Source organism: Ostrinia nubilalis, chromosome 6 (assembly GCF_963855985.1).
Source record: "Ostrinia nubilalis chromosome 6, ilOstNubi1.1, whole genome shotgun sequence".
NCBI classification, from domain to species: domain Eukaryota; kingdom Metazoa; phylum Arthropoda; class Insecta; order Lepidoptera; family Crambidae; genus Ostrinia; species Ostrinia nubilalis.
This window is the reverse complement of record NC_087093.1, coordinates 1822894-1839809: the sequence shown is the minus strand read 5'-3', so window position 1 is coordinate 1839809 and position 16916 is coordinate 1822894. Positions and strand designations below refer to the sequence as shown.

General features: G+C 39.9%; 1 protein-coding gene across 1 annotated transcript; it reads right to left on the bottom strand.

Moving 5' to 3' along the window:
* Positions 1-1790: 1790 nt before the first annotated feature.
* Positions 1791-16669, bottom strand: LOC135072399 (poly(ADP-ribose) glycohydrolase-like). The gene is made up of 13 exons (XM_063966308.1): positions 16620-16669; positions 15787-15888; positions 15424-15707; positions 15010-15171; positions 14512-14621; positions 14099-14242; positions 13759-13841; positions 13314-13476; positions 12408-12538; positions 11674-11861; positions 10497-10740; positions 6308-6468; positions 1791-5780 (listed from the first exon to the last, which is right to left on the bottom strand). Exons 2-13 carry the CDS (start codon positions 15827-15829, stop codon positions 4974-4976), a joined length of 2520 nt encoding a protein of 839 aa, XP_063822378.1. The 5' UTR covers positions 15830-15888; positions 16620-16669; the 3' UTR covers positions 1791-4973.
* Positions 16670-16916: the final 247 nt, after the last annotated feature.

Here is a 16916-nt window from a genome sequence, read left to right as displayed (position 1 = left end):
CCTGTGTACAACTTGATGTATAAGGTTAAATGCGAATAAGGTACCTGAATACATAACTTTAAGGATCGTATTCGAAAACTTGATTCAAACTGAAGCAATGAGTTTGTAAACGAGTTTTGATTTTGCTCTTGATTCTTTACTGTTTCTGCTGTCAATTTGTGGTCAAATGAGAGGGTTTCGCGGTCGTGAGTGGCAAGGAACGGTCTTAGATAAAATAATTTGAAGGAGCGGATGATCGCTATGTACTATGCGTTGCTGCGCACAGCCGAGTGTGGTGAGGGCAGGCGAGGTGCGCCGCCCGCCCTCAGAGTCGCTGACAATCGAGTGAAAACAATCGATTTGATTCGATTTAGTGCGAACCTCTACGGTTTATAGTCAAGTACAGTTATATCGCTAGCAAAGTAAAATATTGAAAGCGTTTATGAGATTGAAGTACTATGATTATTAATTCTTGCTTATCGAAGCTAGCTTTAAAGATACTTTCAATAACACGATGTATAGAGTAACGCACAAATGTATTTAAATTACGCACAAATGTGTCAAAAACGCACAAATACTTCCAAGTTCTGAAATGCTGTCCAAAGTTACAAAAGTTATTGTTACGGGGAGTTAATGAATTAATTGTTGAAATTAATTGAAATGTCAGCGACTCGCGGGGGCGGGCAGCGCGCGCGCCGCGCGTTAGGGTACAGTATTCGATGCCAAACCGGAACACGTATACTTAGTATATCGTTAATCGATAATATCACCTCGTGGGTAATGTAGAAGTAACAGCCCGGGCGCGCCGCCGCCCGCGGCGACTTATAATATTGTGTACTTATATCTTTATACTGATTAAATTAAACTCCCTAAAGATATATTGCGGTGACGCGAACGTTTGTAATAGATTAATGAGTCCTCTCTGAATGTATAAAACAATCGCCAGTTAAAAGTGATTCTAGGATACAGGGTATGCTTTGCAATTATTTAAATGTATCTAAATGTTTTCATGTAGGCAGATTTTGCCGACTCTCTGACTTTAGACTACGATTCGTCGATCATCGCCCAGCCCGGCGTCTCACTCTCGGGTCCACTGATTAGTCTGTCGCGACTTTTTATACTTCTCGTACTATCGTAGTGTAGCCGACTTCACCCTCATCAGTCCGCGCGACTCTGACTTACGCTTCGCTTCTTGGTTTCTGGTCCCGGACCTCCGGCCCACCCTCATCCCAAGTTACTCACTTGTTTTACTGAGTATCCTCATTCACTTGTCATTCGCCCCGCGATTGGCACCGGCCGGCCGCCGCTGCCGACTCTGAGCATACTCCAGCCAGACGTCCTGTGACCGAGCACACTGCATTCACTCGAGAACAAACGAAACGTGCTGTTACCGCAGTGCCACTAGCTCCGACGAGCCTTATGCGATTAGTCCCGCAGCTCGAGCGACGCTATTCCGCGACGTTGTTTAGAGCGGCGCGACGGCGCCCGCGATTCGTCACTCGCCAAACCGTTCGATACAACATTGTTAGTATTACGAAATCGAATTTCTTAAAACTATTTAACTCCTAAAATTTTATAAAGTATTTATATCGTTCGCATACTTCGTAGCGCTCGCGTAGAGGACGTGATGCACTCGCGGCGTAGCGCGCGGGGCGGCCCGTAGCGTGGAGCGGGCCGTAGCGCGGCGGCCCGTACGGCGCTCGTAGCGCGGCCCGTAGCGCGGAGCGGGCCGTAGCGCGGCGGCCCGTAGCGGCGCTCCTAGCGCGTAGCGGACCGTAGCGCGGCTGCCTGTAGCGGCTCTCGTAGCGCGGCCCGTAGCGCGGGCGCCGCAGCCGGCCCGCGGCCCAGCAAAGAACACCGTTCGATGCTAGTTAGTAAGATGAATGCCAATATTTTAATCGGAAAAAAGAAACATTAGAATTGGAATAATTAATCATATTAATAACTATTTATATATTAAAATATGGAGAGATGCGCATAGTGCTTATATGAATTGTAGGACCTAGGAATGAAACAAACAATCTAGTCATATCTCCTTCTGTTATTTATTTTTTTCTATCGCTTAACATAGTTTAGCTTGGAGCACAGTTTCCTGTTGGGTGCCGCAGTACGTTGCGGACGAGTTTAGTTGTTTATTTAGTCACTAGGCCGTTACTTTTGGAAGCACACGTTACGTTACCGACTTGCTTTAATGATATTTACTTAACTATGATGTTTCATGGTACACCGGCTTTTATTACTTACAGTACTTATATGAGAAATACTATTACTATGAATGTTTTGATAAGTTATCCAGAATACTGTATCGCCTAAATGATACTTAACTAATTTGATCCATATTTTACCTATAGAAGATACGTTTAAAATTAAGATTAATTGATATAATTTATCAGTATAGAGCGGTAGATCACGCGTTATGAATGGTATAACCGTTTGGTTAGGATAGGATTTTAAAGTTACCTTAGTAAGGAGATATAATGGTTTAGGTAGACGATGTTACTGTCATAGATCAGCTATGAAGGCCGCTGGTCCCAGCGCCGCCTCACAAACAAGCGCCGTCCGAACTCGATTGTAATTACTCTGTATCCCTTACGAGCTGCTCTAGAGATGGAAGTGAGTAGGAAGGCAGATGTCCCGAACCAACAACGTGTATATTAGTTCCACAATAATTGAACGTGTACATACATATGTCATATCTTTAGGAGCTTACTAGCCTTTTGCCCCGAGGCTCTCGGGCGGGTGACAGGGTGTCGCTGTGTTAATGCTAAGTGGAATCATAATCATTCGCCGATCTAGATCGGCGCGAGGCTATTGAATAAGATTACATATTGTTATATGGGCGACTTAACAAACCGTTATATTTCGATCCACGACACTCTCCGTTCAACCGATTGGAATTAACAAGCTTTAGTTTACCTACATTGTAAGGTTGTATCCATGTAAGTTACCAAAATATATATCTGTTAAGAAACTACAGGACGCGGCGTTGGTCGCCCAGTCCCGGCCGCGGCGGAGTAGACGCCGATACTCCTAAACTATGTCCCAAGCATTGTTCTGGATAACTTATATTGGAATAGTTTAAGAGTACACAAAGTGCAAGCACCCTGGTCCCGAATTATTTCGCGCGCTCTCCGAACTTTTACCTCCAACGCGTAGTTAGGCAATTGAACATAGTTGTAGCTGTATATAATATGGACGATTAGTTGAAACGGAATTAGAAAAGGAATATGATGTAACTGATTTAGAATATGATAATAGGAGAGCGCAGAAAATACTTCGGGCCTCGGCGCGGAGCACAGCAGCCGTTCGCAATAGCTTAGCGCGGCGCCGGCGCGCGCGCCTGTGATACGCTTTGTACATACGTCCATTGAACCTTTATGTATTATATCGAGCCACTCCCAAACCTTTCGTTCGCACGTGAACTGAACGACATATGTAACTATTGTAAAACAGGAATTATACATTAATCGAGAGTCATTTATAAAAAGTGGATATCAGTCGTTGATGACAAATTAGTCTAATTTTAGCGGAGATTAAAAAATAAGAATGACTTATACCCACTTTAAAATTCTGTCGATTCCACTAAGGATAGGTCGTTACGCGAACCAAGTTTGAATGTTGGAGCCGTTATGAACAGCGTGTTACGATAGACAGATGCCCTCTTTGTGACCGAATCGTTCGGGTTGTAATGTTAAGGACAAAGTAGTTTCTTGAATTTTATAGCTCATCGTTATACGGAGCAGCTCGGGCTCGCTCGCCGGCGTCGGACAAGGCCCGTCGCGACCGACTACCTCAGACCTGCCGCCAAGAGAGTCGAGTCTGTCTTTCCGCGTTCGATTTGTGCCTACATCGACAGAACCACCAAACCAGACTAGTCCGAACTACCTGTATGTCCACTGGCGTAGGTACAAATCGCACGAGCCGGTTTCCTTAGCATTGTACGTTGAGCCTCCCAGGGCAGTCAGGCGGCTGACCGCTGACTATTGAGATGTTTATTCACTTATTGTTATTACAGATCGCCAAAAATTGTAAAATAAGAGTGTTATGATCACTTTTTGGAGCGTCGCTAGTTAATTGTAATTGTTCATTTTTATTTATTATACATAATTATTAATTTATTTATAGTTTTAGACTAATCAGACGCGCAGTCGATGCGTGCGTTATGAGAAACATTATTATGGAACTAATACAATAATAATTTGCCTACTTTGCATGTCTAATTTAGTTAATGACGTTTAAACCTATTATCGAGTTATTAATATGTATATTGCTGAAATATTTCAAAACTAAATTACTATTCAATTATTTATTATTATACACTTATTACGTTTAGTATGCTAGAAATATGATGACGGATAATAAATAATTTTAATTATATTAGGGGAGTGTTTTATTTTTCAAATTCAATAATATTACATAAAATACATGTGAAATTATTTTTAGATTTAAAGCCAGTAGGTACTATAACTACACAAATATAAATAAAAATTGTTCTACTTCAAAAAACATACACACAACCATACCTTTCCCACATCCTTTAAATCTTTAAATTACGCTACGTTTTACTTTAAAATTCATAGTGAATCAAATTTTTTACACTGAGTTTCAATTTGTGGTCTGGATTCGGTTTTTGGCAATCCGGTATTTTACAGGTTATTAAAATGTGGTTTGAATTACATTACATAAAATAATATTATGTTCATTGATACTACAAAAAACATATAAAAAAGAGATTTTACTCGAGTGTAAAATCAATTTTCATTGACGACCACCACCACCGGGTTATCTATTTACATAAAATCAGTCCAGTTTCGTCAAGATCCAGGTTAGCTACTTACATAAAATCAATCCGGTTTCGTCAAGGACCGGGTTTGCAACTTACATAATCACTCCGGTTTCGTCAAGGTCAGCAAACACAGCTTCAAGTACATTCGAGAGCCCAGAAGCGCCATCAGTGCGAAAAATTTCAGAACACACAGACACTTGAACAATCATCAAATGGACTTCTTGCTGAAGTAGTCCGTGATTTTCATGGCCATTTTTTTCTTCGCCTCTGGAGTTACGTCGTACCGGATTCTTTCTTCTTCTGAACATACACTTTTGTTTAGTTTCGATTCCGCAGTTCTTTTGAGCGGCAACGTGGCAAAATACTTCGACTTGTCATCTGCACAAACCTTTTGCGTTTCATTCACTCTAGTATCAAAGAGTTTTCTTCTTAATGTCGGTAATGACGTGTTTAGTGTACCCTGGTTTTGTTTACCATTATCTTCATCAATTATTTGTATCTTGTCCAAACTATGTAAGGAATAAGATTGCTTGTTTTTGGAAGCTTTTTCTTTGTCTTGAGATTTATCCAATTCTTTATTATCCGACGCATCCATGGGTTCCGCACTTCTTTTGAGATACGTAACAGGATCGGTCAAATTCAGGTCGCCATTTTCTTCGTCGAATTTTCGCATTTCATCTAACAGCCTTGATGTATGTTCAGTGTTAATGCTTTTTCTAGGTTTTACATCGCCAAAAAAACTTCTTTTAACCGACAATTCACTACGTGAGGACTTATTATGTTTATCTTCGCCTTCTTTTACGTAACTTGGGTTGCAAACTGGTTTGCATGTAGAAGATTTAGTTTCTTTGTCTTGAGACATACTTGATTCTCTATTATCTGACTCGTCCATGGGTTCGGGCATATTTATTTTAACTTCAGTCATACTGTGATCCTGATCGTATTCACTTTGTGAAAATAAGTCTGGCGATTCATTGAGAAACTCTTTTAGGACTGACTCTGATAGATCTTCACTCTGAAAGAAAGTACATAAATAGGTATAATATACGCGTGTATGCGAGGGGTGAGCGTAATTATTGAAAGGCGACACAGTTCTTGTCATTTGAACGGTCTTTATCGCTTGATCAATCGTATTACACTTATTTAAATAAAAGTTAATACATAAAAAACTCATGTGTATATTTGTATACGGCACAATAATTATATCAATTGTACGTGATATTATACACATACATTTAAAATTATTAATCAGAAAGAGATGGAAAGTCCAACAAGAAAATCTTAAAGTTAAGTTAAGAAGACAAAAATCAGGTTTTATAGATGACCCACGCTGAACTGTCCCACCAAACTCAATGACAGGGGGGCGCTACCATCGTTCAACTATATGGTTTCCAAAATGGCAAAAATCGGAACCAGCGATCCGGTATTGACGGTGGCGCCCCACTGTCGATGTCATGGATAGCACAGTTCAGTATTTTGGGACTATAAAAAGCGAAGTTTCATTAAATGTAAAATCAAATAAAAATGGTGGAAATAACTCACCATGTCCATTTTATTCGACGGACCGGGCGACGTAACGTCAGCGGGCGCCGTATTAGAAGCCTTCGCCTCGTCGTCGAGCAACGTCTGCTGCAGGAACGAAGGCAGCTCGCACCGCCTGACGTCTGTGCTCGTGTACTTCATTATGTAGTTGTATAGTTGTCCTGTGAAACGATCAAACGAAACATTAGCTCTTAAATTCTTAATGCATTGTAAGTATAAAGCCCAGAACACACGGTGAAACGCAATGAGGATCATTTCGATTTTTAGCTGTGAATGCAGATTTATAGGGCTAAGAAATCCTTAATACACAGTCCAGTCAGTTCAGTCCCATTGACGAAGTTATGGCCAAATTACTAAAAAAGTTCACTGACCGCCCGGCGCGGGGACGATGACGTCACTATATCCGATCCGAACGCTGCCGGCGTACTGCGTGGATAGAAAATATTTTTTTCTAGCCAAACTATCAGTTTTAGAGAAAAACTTGTAATGACATTTATTCATCAGAATAAAGTAAGCTATCGATAGGTAATTTTAAAAAATAGAAATTGTGAAAAATAACGCATAAAATCCATACGCTCATACGATTCAATGGAACTGCAGAGACGCGATTGGGGTCTTCGCGGTGGTATATTTGGCGATTTATTCAAATAAAGTGTGTTCATAAGTGTTGTTATAGTCATATCTTCTTCCAAATAAAATATAAAAATGTATAAGTATTAATGTATTTACTTCTAACAATAAGGTATAGCTGAGGCAGACACTCTGCCTAGGCTACAAGACATTGCTATGAAGATAATTTCGATTTACACGCAATACCTACCTGTTATTTAGTTTTTCTGAGTTAAACCTATCTATTCGCCGTTCCCATGGGCGGGCCAGCTGCTGCAGGAAAGGACAGGTGCTCCCTCCTGGAAATCTATTTAATCTTAGCCTAGAAGCTGGGTATGACTCCCCCGCCCCCCTCCTCTCCCCAGGTCATAAGCTGGGCATGACTTCCCCCTCGGCCAGAAGTTGGGTATGATTTAGCCCCCCCCCCCCCCCCCAGGCCCGAAACAAGCCCGAAAATGACTTGACCCCTCCCCCTCCCCCCCGGCCAGAAGCTGGGTAAGGCTTGCCCCTCCCCCCAGGCCATAAGCATAAGCTGGATATGACTCCCCTTCGGCCAGAAGCTGGGTATTACATACCCTCCCCCCCCCAGGCCAGAAACTGGGTATGACATGCCTCTCCCCCCCCTCCCACCAAGGCCAGAAGCTGGGTAAGGCTTGCCCCTCCCCCCAGGCTATAAGCTGGGTATGACTTATCCCCCCCCCCCCCCCCCAGGCCAGAAACTGGGTATTAGCATCATATTATGTATTATTATGTTCAATACAAACATTCATTAAGTTACACTCACCCCAACCGCGATACTTATTTTTCACAATTTTTATTTTTTTAAAATACTGGTCGATAGGTTACTTTATTTTGATGAATAAATGTTATTAAAAGTTTTTTTCTAAAACTGATAGTTTAGCTGGAAAAAAATATTTTCCAACCCAATAGTACGCCGGCTGCGCTCGATTCGGATATAGTGACGTCACGCGGCCCTGCGTACGTTGACTTTTAGCGGCAAAAACGGCCTATGTTTATTACTTAATATCTTCGTAAGTAATGGTCCGATTTGGATAATTCAAAAAGATATATCTTTCTTATGTCTTAAAGATTAACGTAGATACTAGTTTTATTGAATTTTCTACAACAGTACTGATCCTCATTGCAACGAAACTGCAATTTCTACACTCGCGAGCAATACTATGGAATCACTTACATGAAGTTGTTTCCACGCGATCTTGTGTACTAACGAATTTATTAGTAACAAAAAAAGTGGCACCATTTTAAAGAATAAACTTTTAACTTTAAATTAATACCAAATTTATTTAAATCACATCAGTATTTAAAAAGATATCCCGTTTAATGTGACGAAGTAAGGAAAAAGACATGTATCTACTCTTTGATACGTCGCGAGTAGCGGCCTATTTACCCCCTATAAAAGCACGTGTTTTCGGATTTTGCTTTTACACGTTGATCCTTACACATCTTCGCTTCTTTTGACACTTTACCTGGGATTCTACACCTTCAGAAGCAGCACAAATCGTTGCACTATTGCAAGAAGAGCTCAGCCAGCGGTCTGTCGCACGTCAGCTCCACATAAGCCAGTCCTGGGTTTCGAAAGTTTTAAGACGCTTTCGGGAGACTGGCGCCTTTATCCCGAGACCAAGTTCTGAACAGCACCGGTGCACATCGCAGAGGGATGACCGTTTTTTCATGTCAACCTCTCTATAAAATCGTCATTTGACTGGTATCGACGTCCAGCAAGAGCTCAGAAATGTTCGTAGGATAGCTGTTAGCAAGTGGACAGTTCGTCTAAAATATAAGCAATAGAATTTGACTCCAAAAAGGCCTGCCACGGGCTCGAAACTGACGGCAGGTCACCGATAAGCACGCTTTCAATTTGCTCGTACACATCTCGATGGGAAGTCGAGCAAGCCACCCCTATAAGCCACTGTTTCAGCGAATCAGCACTGCACAAATCTCTCCCCAGGCCGCCTATAGACCCGACCTCTTCGACTGCTGCACTGCAAACACAGTCTGCATTCATCGGAGAACAAAACTCGCCTCCATTACTCGCCTTCCCATCAAAATAAGTGCGAGCTAATTAAAAGCGTGCTAGTCGGTGACTTGCCGTCAGTTTCGAGCCTGTGGCAGACCTTTTTGGAGTCAAATTCTATTGCTCATATCTTAGACGAACTGTCCACTCGCTAACAGCTATCCTACAAACATTTCTGGGCTCTTGCTGGACGTCGATATCAGTGAAATAACGATTTCATAGAGAGTTTGACATGAAAAAACGGTCATCCCTCTGCGATGTGCACCGGCGCTGTTCAGAACTTGGTCTCGGAATAAAGCCACCAGTCTCCTGAAAGCGTCTTAAAACTTTGGAAACCCAAGACTGGCTTATGTGGAGCTGACGTGCGACAGCCCGCTGGCTGAGCCCTTCTTGCAATAATGCAACGATTTGTGCTGCTTCTGAAGGTGTAGAATCCCAGGTAAAATGTCAAAAGCAGCGGAGATTTGTAAGGATCAACGTGTGAAAGCAAAAATCCGAAAACACGTGCTTTTATAGGGGGTAAATAGGCCGCAACTCGCGACGTATCAAACAGTTGATACATGTCTTTTTCCTTACTTCTTTACATCAGCCGGGATACCTTTTTAAATACTGGTGTGATTTAAATGAATTTGGTATCAATTTAAAGTTAAAAGTTTAATCTTTAAAATGGTGCTACTTTTTTTGTTACTAACAAATTCGTTAGTTCACAAGATCGCGTGGAAACAACTTCATGTAAGTGATTCCATACTTTTGCTCGCAAGTGTAGTTACTTTTGAGTTGCATCTATGTTTTCGTTGAGAGACCACAAATGACTCGACCATTTCAAACCGGTTTCAAACTGGTCGCGTCATGTGTTTCACCGTGTGTTCTGGGCCTAAGACGACAATAATAATCCAAAGTGCGAATAGTTGACACCACATACCTATTACCTACTTTTTGATAGATTATCCTCATCCCTCCTATAGATTTTGTTGCTGGTGACGTCAACATTTCGCCATCTCAATTGAAGATCTATTTATGAAAGCTACTAAAATTTAGAGCTTAAATAAATTGTGATTTTAGAAACCTAAACCCTTGGAAATATTCGGCAACGTTGTCAAATATCGTTTATAGTTCCAAAATACTGAACTGTCCTATCCATGACATTGAAAGCGGGGCGCCACCGTCAATACCGGATCGCTGGTTCCGATTTTTGCCATGTTGGAAACCATATAGTTGAACGATGGTAGCGCCCCCCTGTCATTGAGTTTAGTGGGACAGTTCAGCGTGGGTCATCTATACCTACTTTTTGAACTTCTCCTATAGATTTTATTGCGGGTGGCGTCAACATTTTGGCATCTCAATTTAAGAACTATTTATTAAAGCTATTAAAAATGTATATAATCAATTCATAGAGTTTTAGGGCCTAAATTAATTGTGACTTTAGAAATTTAAACCCTTGTAAATATTCGGTAACAGTAACAGATTCGGTAATAGAAGAAATATCTTTTAGTAATTTTCTCATATAAAATTGTCTTTGGTAAACAGAATAGAACACTCACTTACCAACAGTAACATTATGCCTCGCCAGCAAATTATACACAGCCACTATATCGTCCCTCAGTCGCGCGTCTCCAAACGTGTAGTACGCGACGGGCCGCCTTGCTTGCGCGCACGCAGCTAATTGGACGAGCGCCTTGAGACGTGGTGTTCCGCCGAACGCGCCACAACCCCAGTTGCCAGTCGCTACGCCCGGGTATTGTAGGCTAGTGGCCGACTCGTCGGTGGCGTAGGATACGCCGATCCAGGCCTATAATATTTCAAAATAAACATTATTAATTAATATTGACACATTAAAAGACACAATACAGAAAAAAATACACAAAAACACAAAATAATACATAAGCTATAAAACAAAGAGTTAAGGGTAAGAGAAAAAAAACTGTGCCAATAGGCACCCGCTCAGCATTTATCGTGACATGCTCAAAAGGGCAAGTCACGAAGCTGGTCTTCCGCGGACGCCCTTGCTTATTGCGCATCCCTTAGAGAAGACACCGACTAAAAATAATAATAATGCAACCGTAATTATAAAGTTCGATGTCTCTCCAAGGGGCGCGCAACGCAGGGTTGTGTGTATTACAATTACAGTACGCATCAATAATTATTTAATTATTACAAATAATTAACTAAACAAAACAACCGAAGAGAAGAAGGAAAAAAAATATAAGAAACAACAATAACCTCTAAAATCGAATTTTCGATTAATCGATTAATACACCTTTCGTCACCTGATGTGAATGTTCTACTGAGGAAAATTTACATAAATGCTAAAACAAACGACCCCCATAATCTGACTTCTATTATTATCCGTTGATTAGATGTTAGTTTGGATGCGCAAGGCAAGGTAGACCATGACCTATCATACTGTTAAGATGACAAAAACAACAAGAACCTGACTTGTTAAATGGATATCACCAGTCTGTAATATACGATTTAAATATTTGTATCTAAGCATTAATCAGTTAATTTTAAATATAGGTAATCATTACTTAGCACATTTTGGGATACATAATGATTCAACACTGCATATCCTCAACAAATATTTAATTACTACTATAATAACTATGTGTGATGGTATACCTGGATGATATTCTCATGAATCGTAATTATTTCGCGTGACATCAATCACGCATTTTGTCATGATTAACAGATAGTCTTTTGTTCAAATTGGATTTCAAATTACCTTATTAAGTTCCCGTGTGATCATGTCGCGGGTGTGCTCATGCCTGATGCTGCTGTACGGCAAGGCGTCGATGGCGAGCACAGCGCAGCGGCGGCGGCCCGACGAGTCGAAGGGAGTGGTGTCTTTGAAGTCTCCGCTCCAGTGGAACGAACCGCCGTATCCGGAGTACTTGCTGTATCTTTCACAACCTTTTAAAGATAAAATAAAGATATTTTTATTTATCAGAACGTGTGTGACAATACAGAAATATATTTTTGGTGTTAGTAGGTTTTGTTAGGTATTCCGGATATTCGGCATTTTACTTTTGACATTTTTAGATTACCTTTGACAGAAAATATGGTTAATCCGATTTCATGATTCATACCATGTTCGGCGAATGTAATGAATCTAGGGAAAAACAACATTTTAAATGTTTACGGCCAAAGCGGCTACCTAAATAAACTCCGACAAACGTTACTTCGACATTACGTTACTCCGACACTACATAGCGATGTCTTTACTTCGACACTACACGACTCAGACAAAGGATATTACGCTTCGAAGTAATGTTTGTCGGAGTTTATTTAGGTAGCCTATTTTTTTATACCATGCGCTATTTTAAAACATTATTGAGTACAGCCTCATAATGTTGCACAAGAAATGGAATATAAATAATATCTTATCTTATCTTATCTAAGGGAGTAAGCAAATACAGCCTTTATCTACTTTGCATAAAAATAAAATAATAAATGTACCTATCATCATAAGTGCTTCGTTAGGCTTCATCATCTCAGTGAACAGCATAGAAAGCATCAGCTCTGGGCATATTACGAATCTGATTTCTTCCTGGACACAGCCAAAATTTAGTACTCCGCCGCCTAGGAACCTGGAAGAAACCAACAAATTTAATATGAAATATGTACCAGCTACGTATAGAAAATATCGAAGTTATTTCAGTATTGGGTACTAGATGCGACTTGTCTATCCTACTTCCTACTAATATTATAAATGCGAAAGCTTGGATGTCTGGATGTTTATTACTCTTTGACTCTTTCACGCAAAAACTACTGAACGGATTTTGTTGAAACTTTACAGTATTATTTTTTATAACCCAGAATAACATATAGGCTATAATTTATGATGATATGTGACAAACTAAATTTCACGCGGGTGAAGCCGCGGGCAAAAGCTAGTAAATAAAGAAAACTTTATTCTGGCCCTAAAACAGAGTTAGCTTTCAATTTGCTGTATTTTTTTTAGTTATTATAAAATCAATGAGATTAACATCCGTATTCACAAACGATACTTGCTTAAGTGAAGCAGCAAATCGAACGCACAGCGTTGAATAGAGCTCTGTGAATCTGTCTTTGCGTCCACGCGTACTGTGAGACCTCATTGTAATGTTTGATAATACGGACGTTAGTCGAACAAAACATTTCTACTAAAGCCTGGTCCGTGAGCACGTAGAATTTTGTTCAATGACCCCAAGCTACCCATCCTTATCGCTCGCGCGTAATTATGTTGCTGTCGCGCTCGCACACTCACTGCGGGCGCGCGTCGCACAGTCGCCACAGCAATATAATTACGCGCGAGCGATAAGGATGGATAGCTTGGGGTCATTGGTCAAAATTCTACGTGCTCACGGACCAGGCTTTACATACTTGTTAGCAAAGTCCACTTGTATTAATCCATCGGCATCCTCAATAGTAGTGTGGGAATCCACATGCAACGGCAGCGCCGCCAGCGATCGCGGCGAAGTCGCCCACGCCGGACATCTGTCCGGCGGCACCGTCCGCCGGGAGTACGTCACTACGCCGGACGGCACTGTACTGCAAGCAAACAACGCTCGTGTTACAATGATCACACAAGGATCGCTTTTGTTTTTGCACTATTTAAAAAAAACTGGCAAGACAGATTATAATAAGTACAGTTAGCGTAAAAAGTTCGCAACGCGTCTTTGTTACAATTGGAATAAGGTGTGTTGCCAAACTTTTGGTCACTTTGGGTGTCACGAACTATCTGACGCTCACTGTACATATTTTGATGCTTGCTACCTTTCTTTGAGCAAAAATATTAATTTAAAAAACTTAAAGGAATTGTTTTCACCTTTTGTGCAGACCCTTCTAAAATAATGGCAAATGCATTTGAGTTTCTCTAGCACAGAATCTGATGGTGAAGCATTAAATAACCTGGAACAGAGAAAAAAATCTATAACATGTTCTGTATTGCAACACAAGTGTGATTCACAACAAATTCTTATTTGTTGTTATTTTATCTACTGTGTAAATTCCGGTCGCCAAACACGTAGAATTTCGTCGCACACTCACTGCGGCAAACAATATAATTACGCGCGAGCAATAAGGATGGGTGGCTTGGGGTCATTGGACGAAATTCTATGTGCTCGGCGACCGGACTAGTATAAAACTGAAAAGACAGTAAAAATCACCTGTTGAAATTTATGAAAGGATATGAAGCATATTCTGATTCTTTTTTGGTTGTGTTTCGTCGTGGGAATGTACAGAAGAAAGCATTGGCCAGTAAACTTGAGATTTGCTGCTGTGACAGTGAAATAGACCTGTTCCTGTGTTGCCTGTAATTAAAATTAAGACTATCAATATTTTGCTGTATCAAGAGATATGAACTACTTATAATAACTTACAATATTATAGGTCTATGGCTTAACTCAGTGAGTGCCTGAAGTATGGGGGCAGCATAGGAGGGGTGACATTGACATAATTTTGACGTGACAGGACATACAAATCTGAAGTATCCCTTACATTTGACCGTTACAAAATCATCTTCTTATGCTGCTTTCATGCCTCCGGCACTGACTGAGTAAACCTATAATTAAAAACTTACTTTAACAGAGGTATAGGAGCTGGGACCAGTTTGGGCAGAGCTAATGTCAATTTCACAATTTCAGGCAACGTCACATCAAAGAAATACTGTGACTCTTCCTCTTCTAGATACTATTGAAAAGAAACATTATTTAAAATGGTTGAAGGATTATGGCTTCAATAAATACCTATTCAAATGACTTCTATATGTTTTACTATACATAGAGAAAAAAAATTTTTGTGATGCATGAATAAAAACAAAATAATAAATAAATAACAATTTTAAATATATGTAAATAAATGTTAGAAATGAGTTCTTCACAATAGTCCAGTAAGCAAGGATCAAACTAGCATCCTCTCAAATAGATGATTTGATGCCAGAACCACTAGGGCCCGGGCTTAGTATAATATGATGAAAATGATTCATTTCTTTCCTCCATGACATCACTCTAGGACATTTTCATAAAAATATGAAGTATTTATTTCTTCAAAAACAATATCTACATAAACAGTTACTTACATGGTCAAAGAGTTTATGAAGAGCTTTGAACTTCCACGCAGTTTGAAATTTTGTATTGTATGATAGTATTGCATCGGCAAGTTCTTTGCTGTTACGAATTGGCTTAGATAGCGCACTCTCTATGATTTCCCATCGTTTCCTCAAATGAGTTTCTCCATTTCTCTGAAAGAGTGTTTAAAATTAATTATTATGTTAATTGTTACTTAACTATTTAATTGCACCTATAAAACCTGCGTAATTAAAATTAAATAAATAAGCAATCATAATTGACTGAATGTTTAATTAACTGAAAATTGTTTTATAAACAATAACTGCTTGTTAGTTATCCAAACTGTCTGTAATATGACAAATTTAAGAATATATAAATGATATAATTGGCTGGCTATTAACTACATAGAAAGTGAAATTACTCACATCTTCAACTGGATACAAGCTTTGGCTAGAATATGGCATTCTCACAAAATCATGGTTCCATACATCGGTGCCTGTTTTCGGTTTAGGCGGGACATCGTCTGGCGACCGTCCCGTGCTAGGGATGTGGTATAAAACTGCATGGTTGTACGACGGTACGATTAGCGGGAATTCTGGAGCGCCCCAAGGACTTTGCGATCCATAAATCTCTGTTATTGGCACCCCTCGCCAGCTAACGGTGTCGTCCTCGGAACTCATTGTTTGTTTATACCGCTGTCTGTTTATATCTACAAAGAAAAGGGTACTATGATCACTTCACTATCGCTTGTTTATCAAGAAACGGAATTTTTGACCTGAGTCACACACGTTTTATAACCACAGCTTGCAAGGCTCTTTTCAGCAGGTGCATAAAAATCTGTGGACGTTTCACCTCAAAAATAAAACACTTAAAAATAAAAGTTTATAAAAGAAGAACGGTCACGCCCCATACAAAAAAAACCCAGACCCGACAGAAACGAGACATACCTCAGTTTTTTTGTCATGTCTTAATTAGTTAAATTATATATTTTTTATATTCGAAATCTATGTATAACACCAAAATATTACCCTTTGTTTTTGTTCAGGCGTTATACAAAAAGTAATACAAAATGCCTATTTATCACCAAAATTGGTAAATGTATGTACCTATGTCTATTACAGCTGCTATGGAATGTATCTAGGTGACCTGGAGATACAACCGGATGATACAGGGTGGTTATACATATGGAACGATAAGTGATCTCACTCGATTATTTCTAAACTATACAAGATATCGAAAAACTAGTTACTGATTCTGAAAGTGCTTCACGAGCTCTTTCAAATGGTACCAATAATAGGTTACAGATTATGGAAGCTGGTAACATTGAATTTTTAGATTTTGTAACTTCTCGTTTCCACCCTGTATAATCCGGCTGTATCTCCAGGTCACCTAGATACATTCCATAGCAGCTATTTAGGTACATACATTTACCAATTTTGGTGATAAATAGGCATTTTGTATTAGTTTTTGTATGACGCCTGAACAAAAACAAGGGTAATAATTTGGTGTTATACATAGATTTCGAATATAAAAAATATATAATTTAACTAATTAAGACATGACAAAAAAACTGAGGTATGTCTCGTTTCTGTCGGGCCTGGGTCACAGATGACCGTTCTTCTTTAACTGAGAAATATGTAGGACTATTTCCGTGTTGTCTAATTACAAAATAAATACCTACATAACAACAATTATAGTTCCAAAATACTGAACTGTCCTATCCATGACATTGACAGTGGGGCGCCACCGTCAATACCGGATCGCTGGTTCCGATTTTTGCCATGTTGGAAACAATATAGTTGAACGATGGTAGCGCCCCCCTGTCATTGAGTTTGGTGGGACAGTTCAGCGTCGGTCAGCTCTACAAATTCACGCACGCAATCAATCACAGATAAGCACGCAATAAACCATAGAGAAA

What these genes read in the sequence shown, in the direction of transcription:
- LOC135072399 (XM_063966308.1), bottom strand. Translation starts at nt 15,829, where the DNA reads ATGCACCTGCTGAAAAGAGCCTTGCAAGCTGTGGTTATAAAAC. An exon ending in CGAAGCACTTATGATGATAG is followed by an intron (nt 11,862 to 12,407) that starts GTACATTTATTA and finishes TATCTTTAAAAG; the next exon opens with GTTGTGAAAGATACAGCAAG. An exon ending in GAGGCATAATGTTACTGTTG is followed by an intron (nt 6,469 to 10,496) that starts GTAAGTGAGTGT and finishes ATCGTTTCACAG; the next exon opens with GACAACTATACAACTACATA.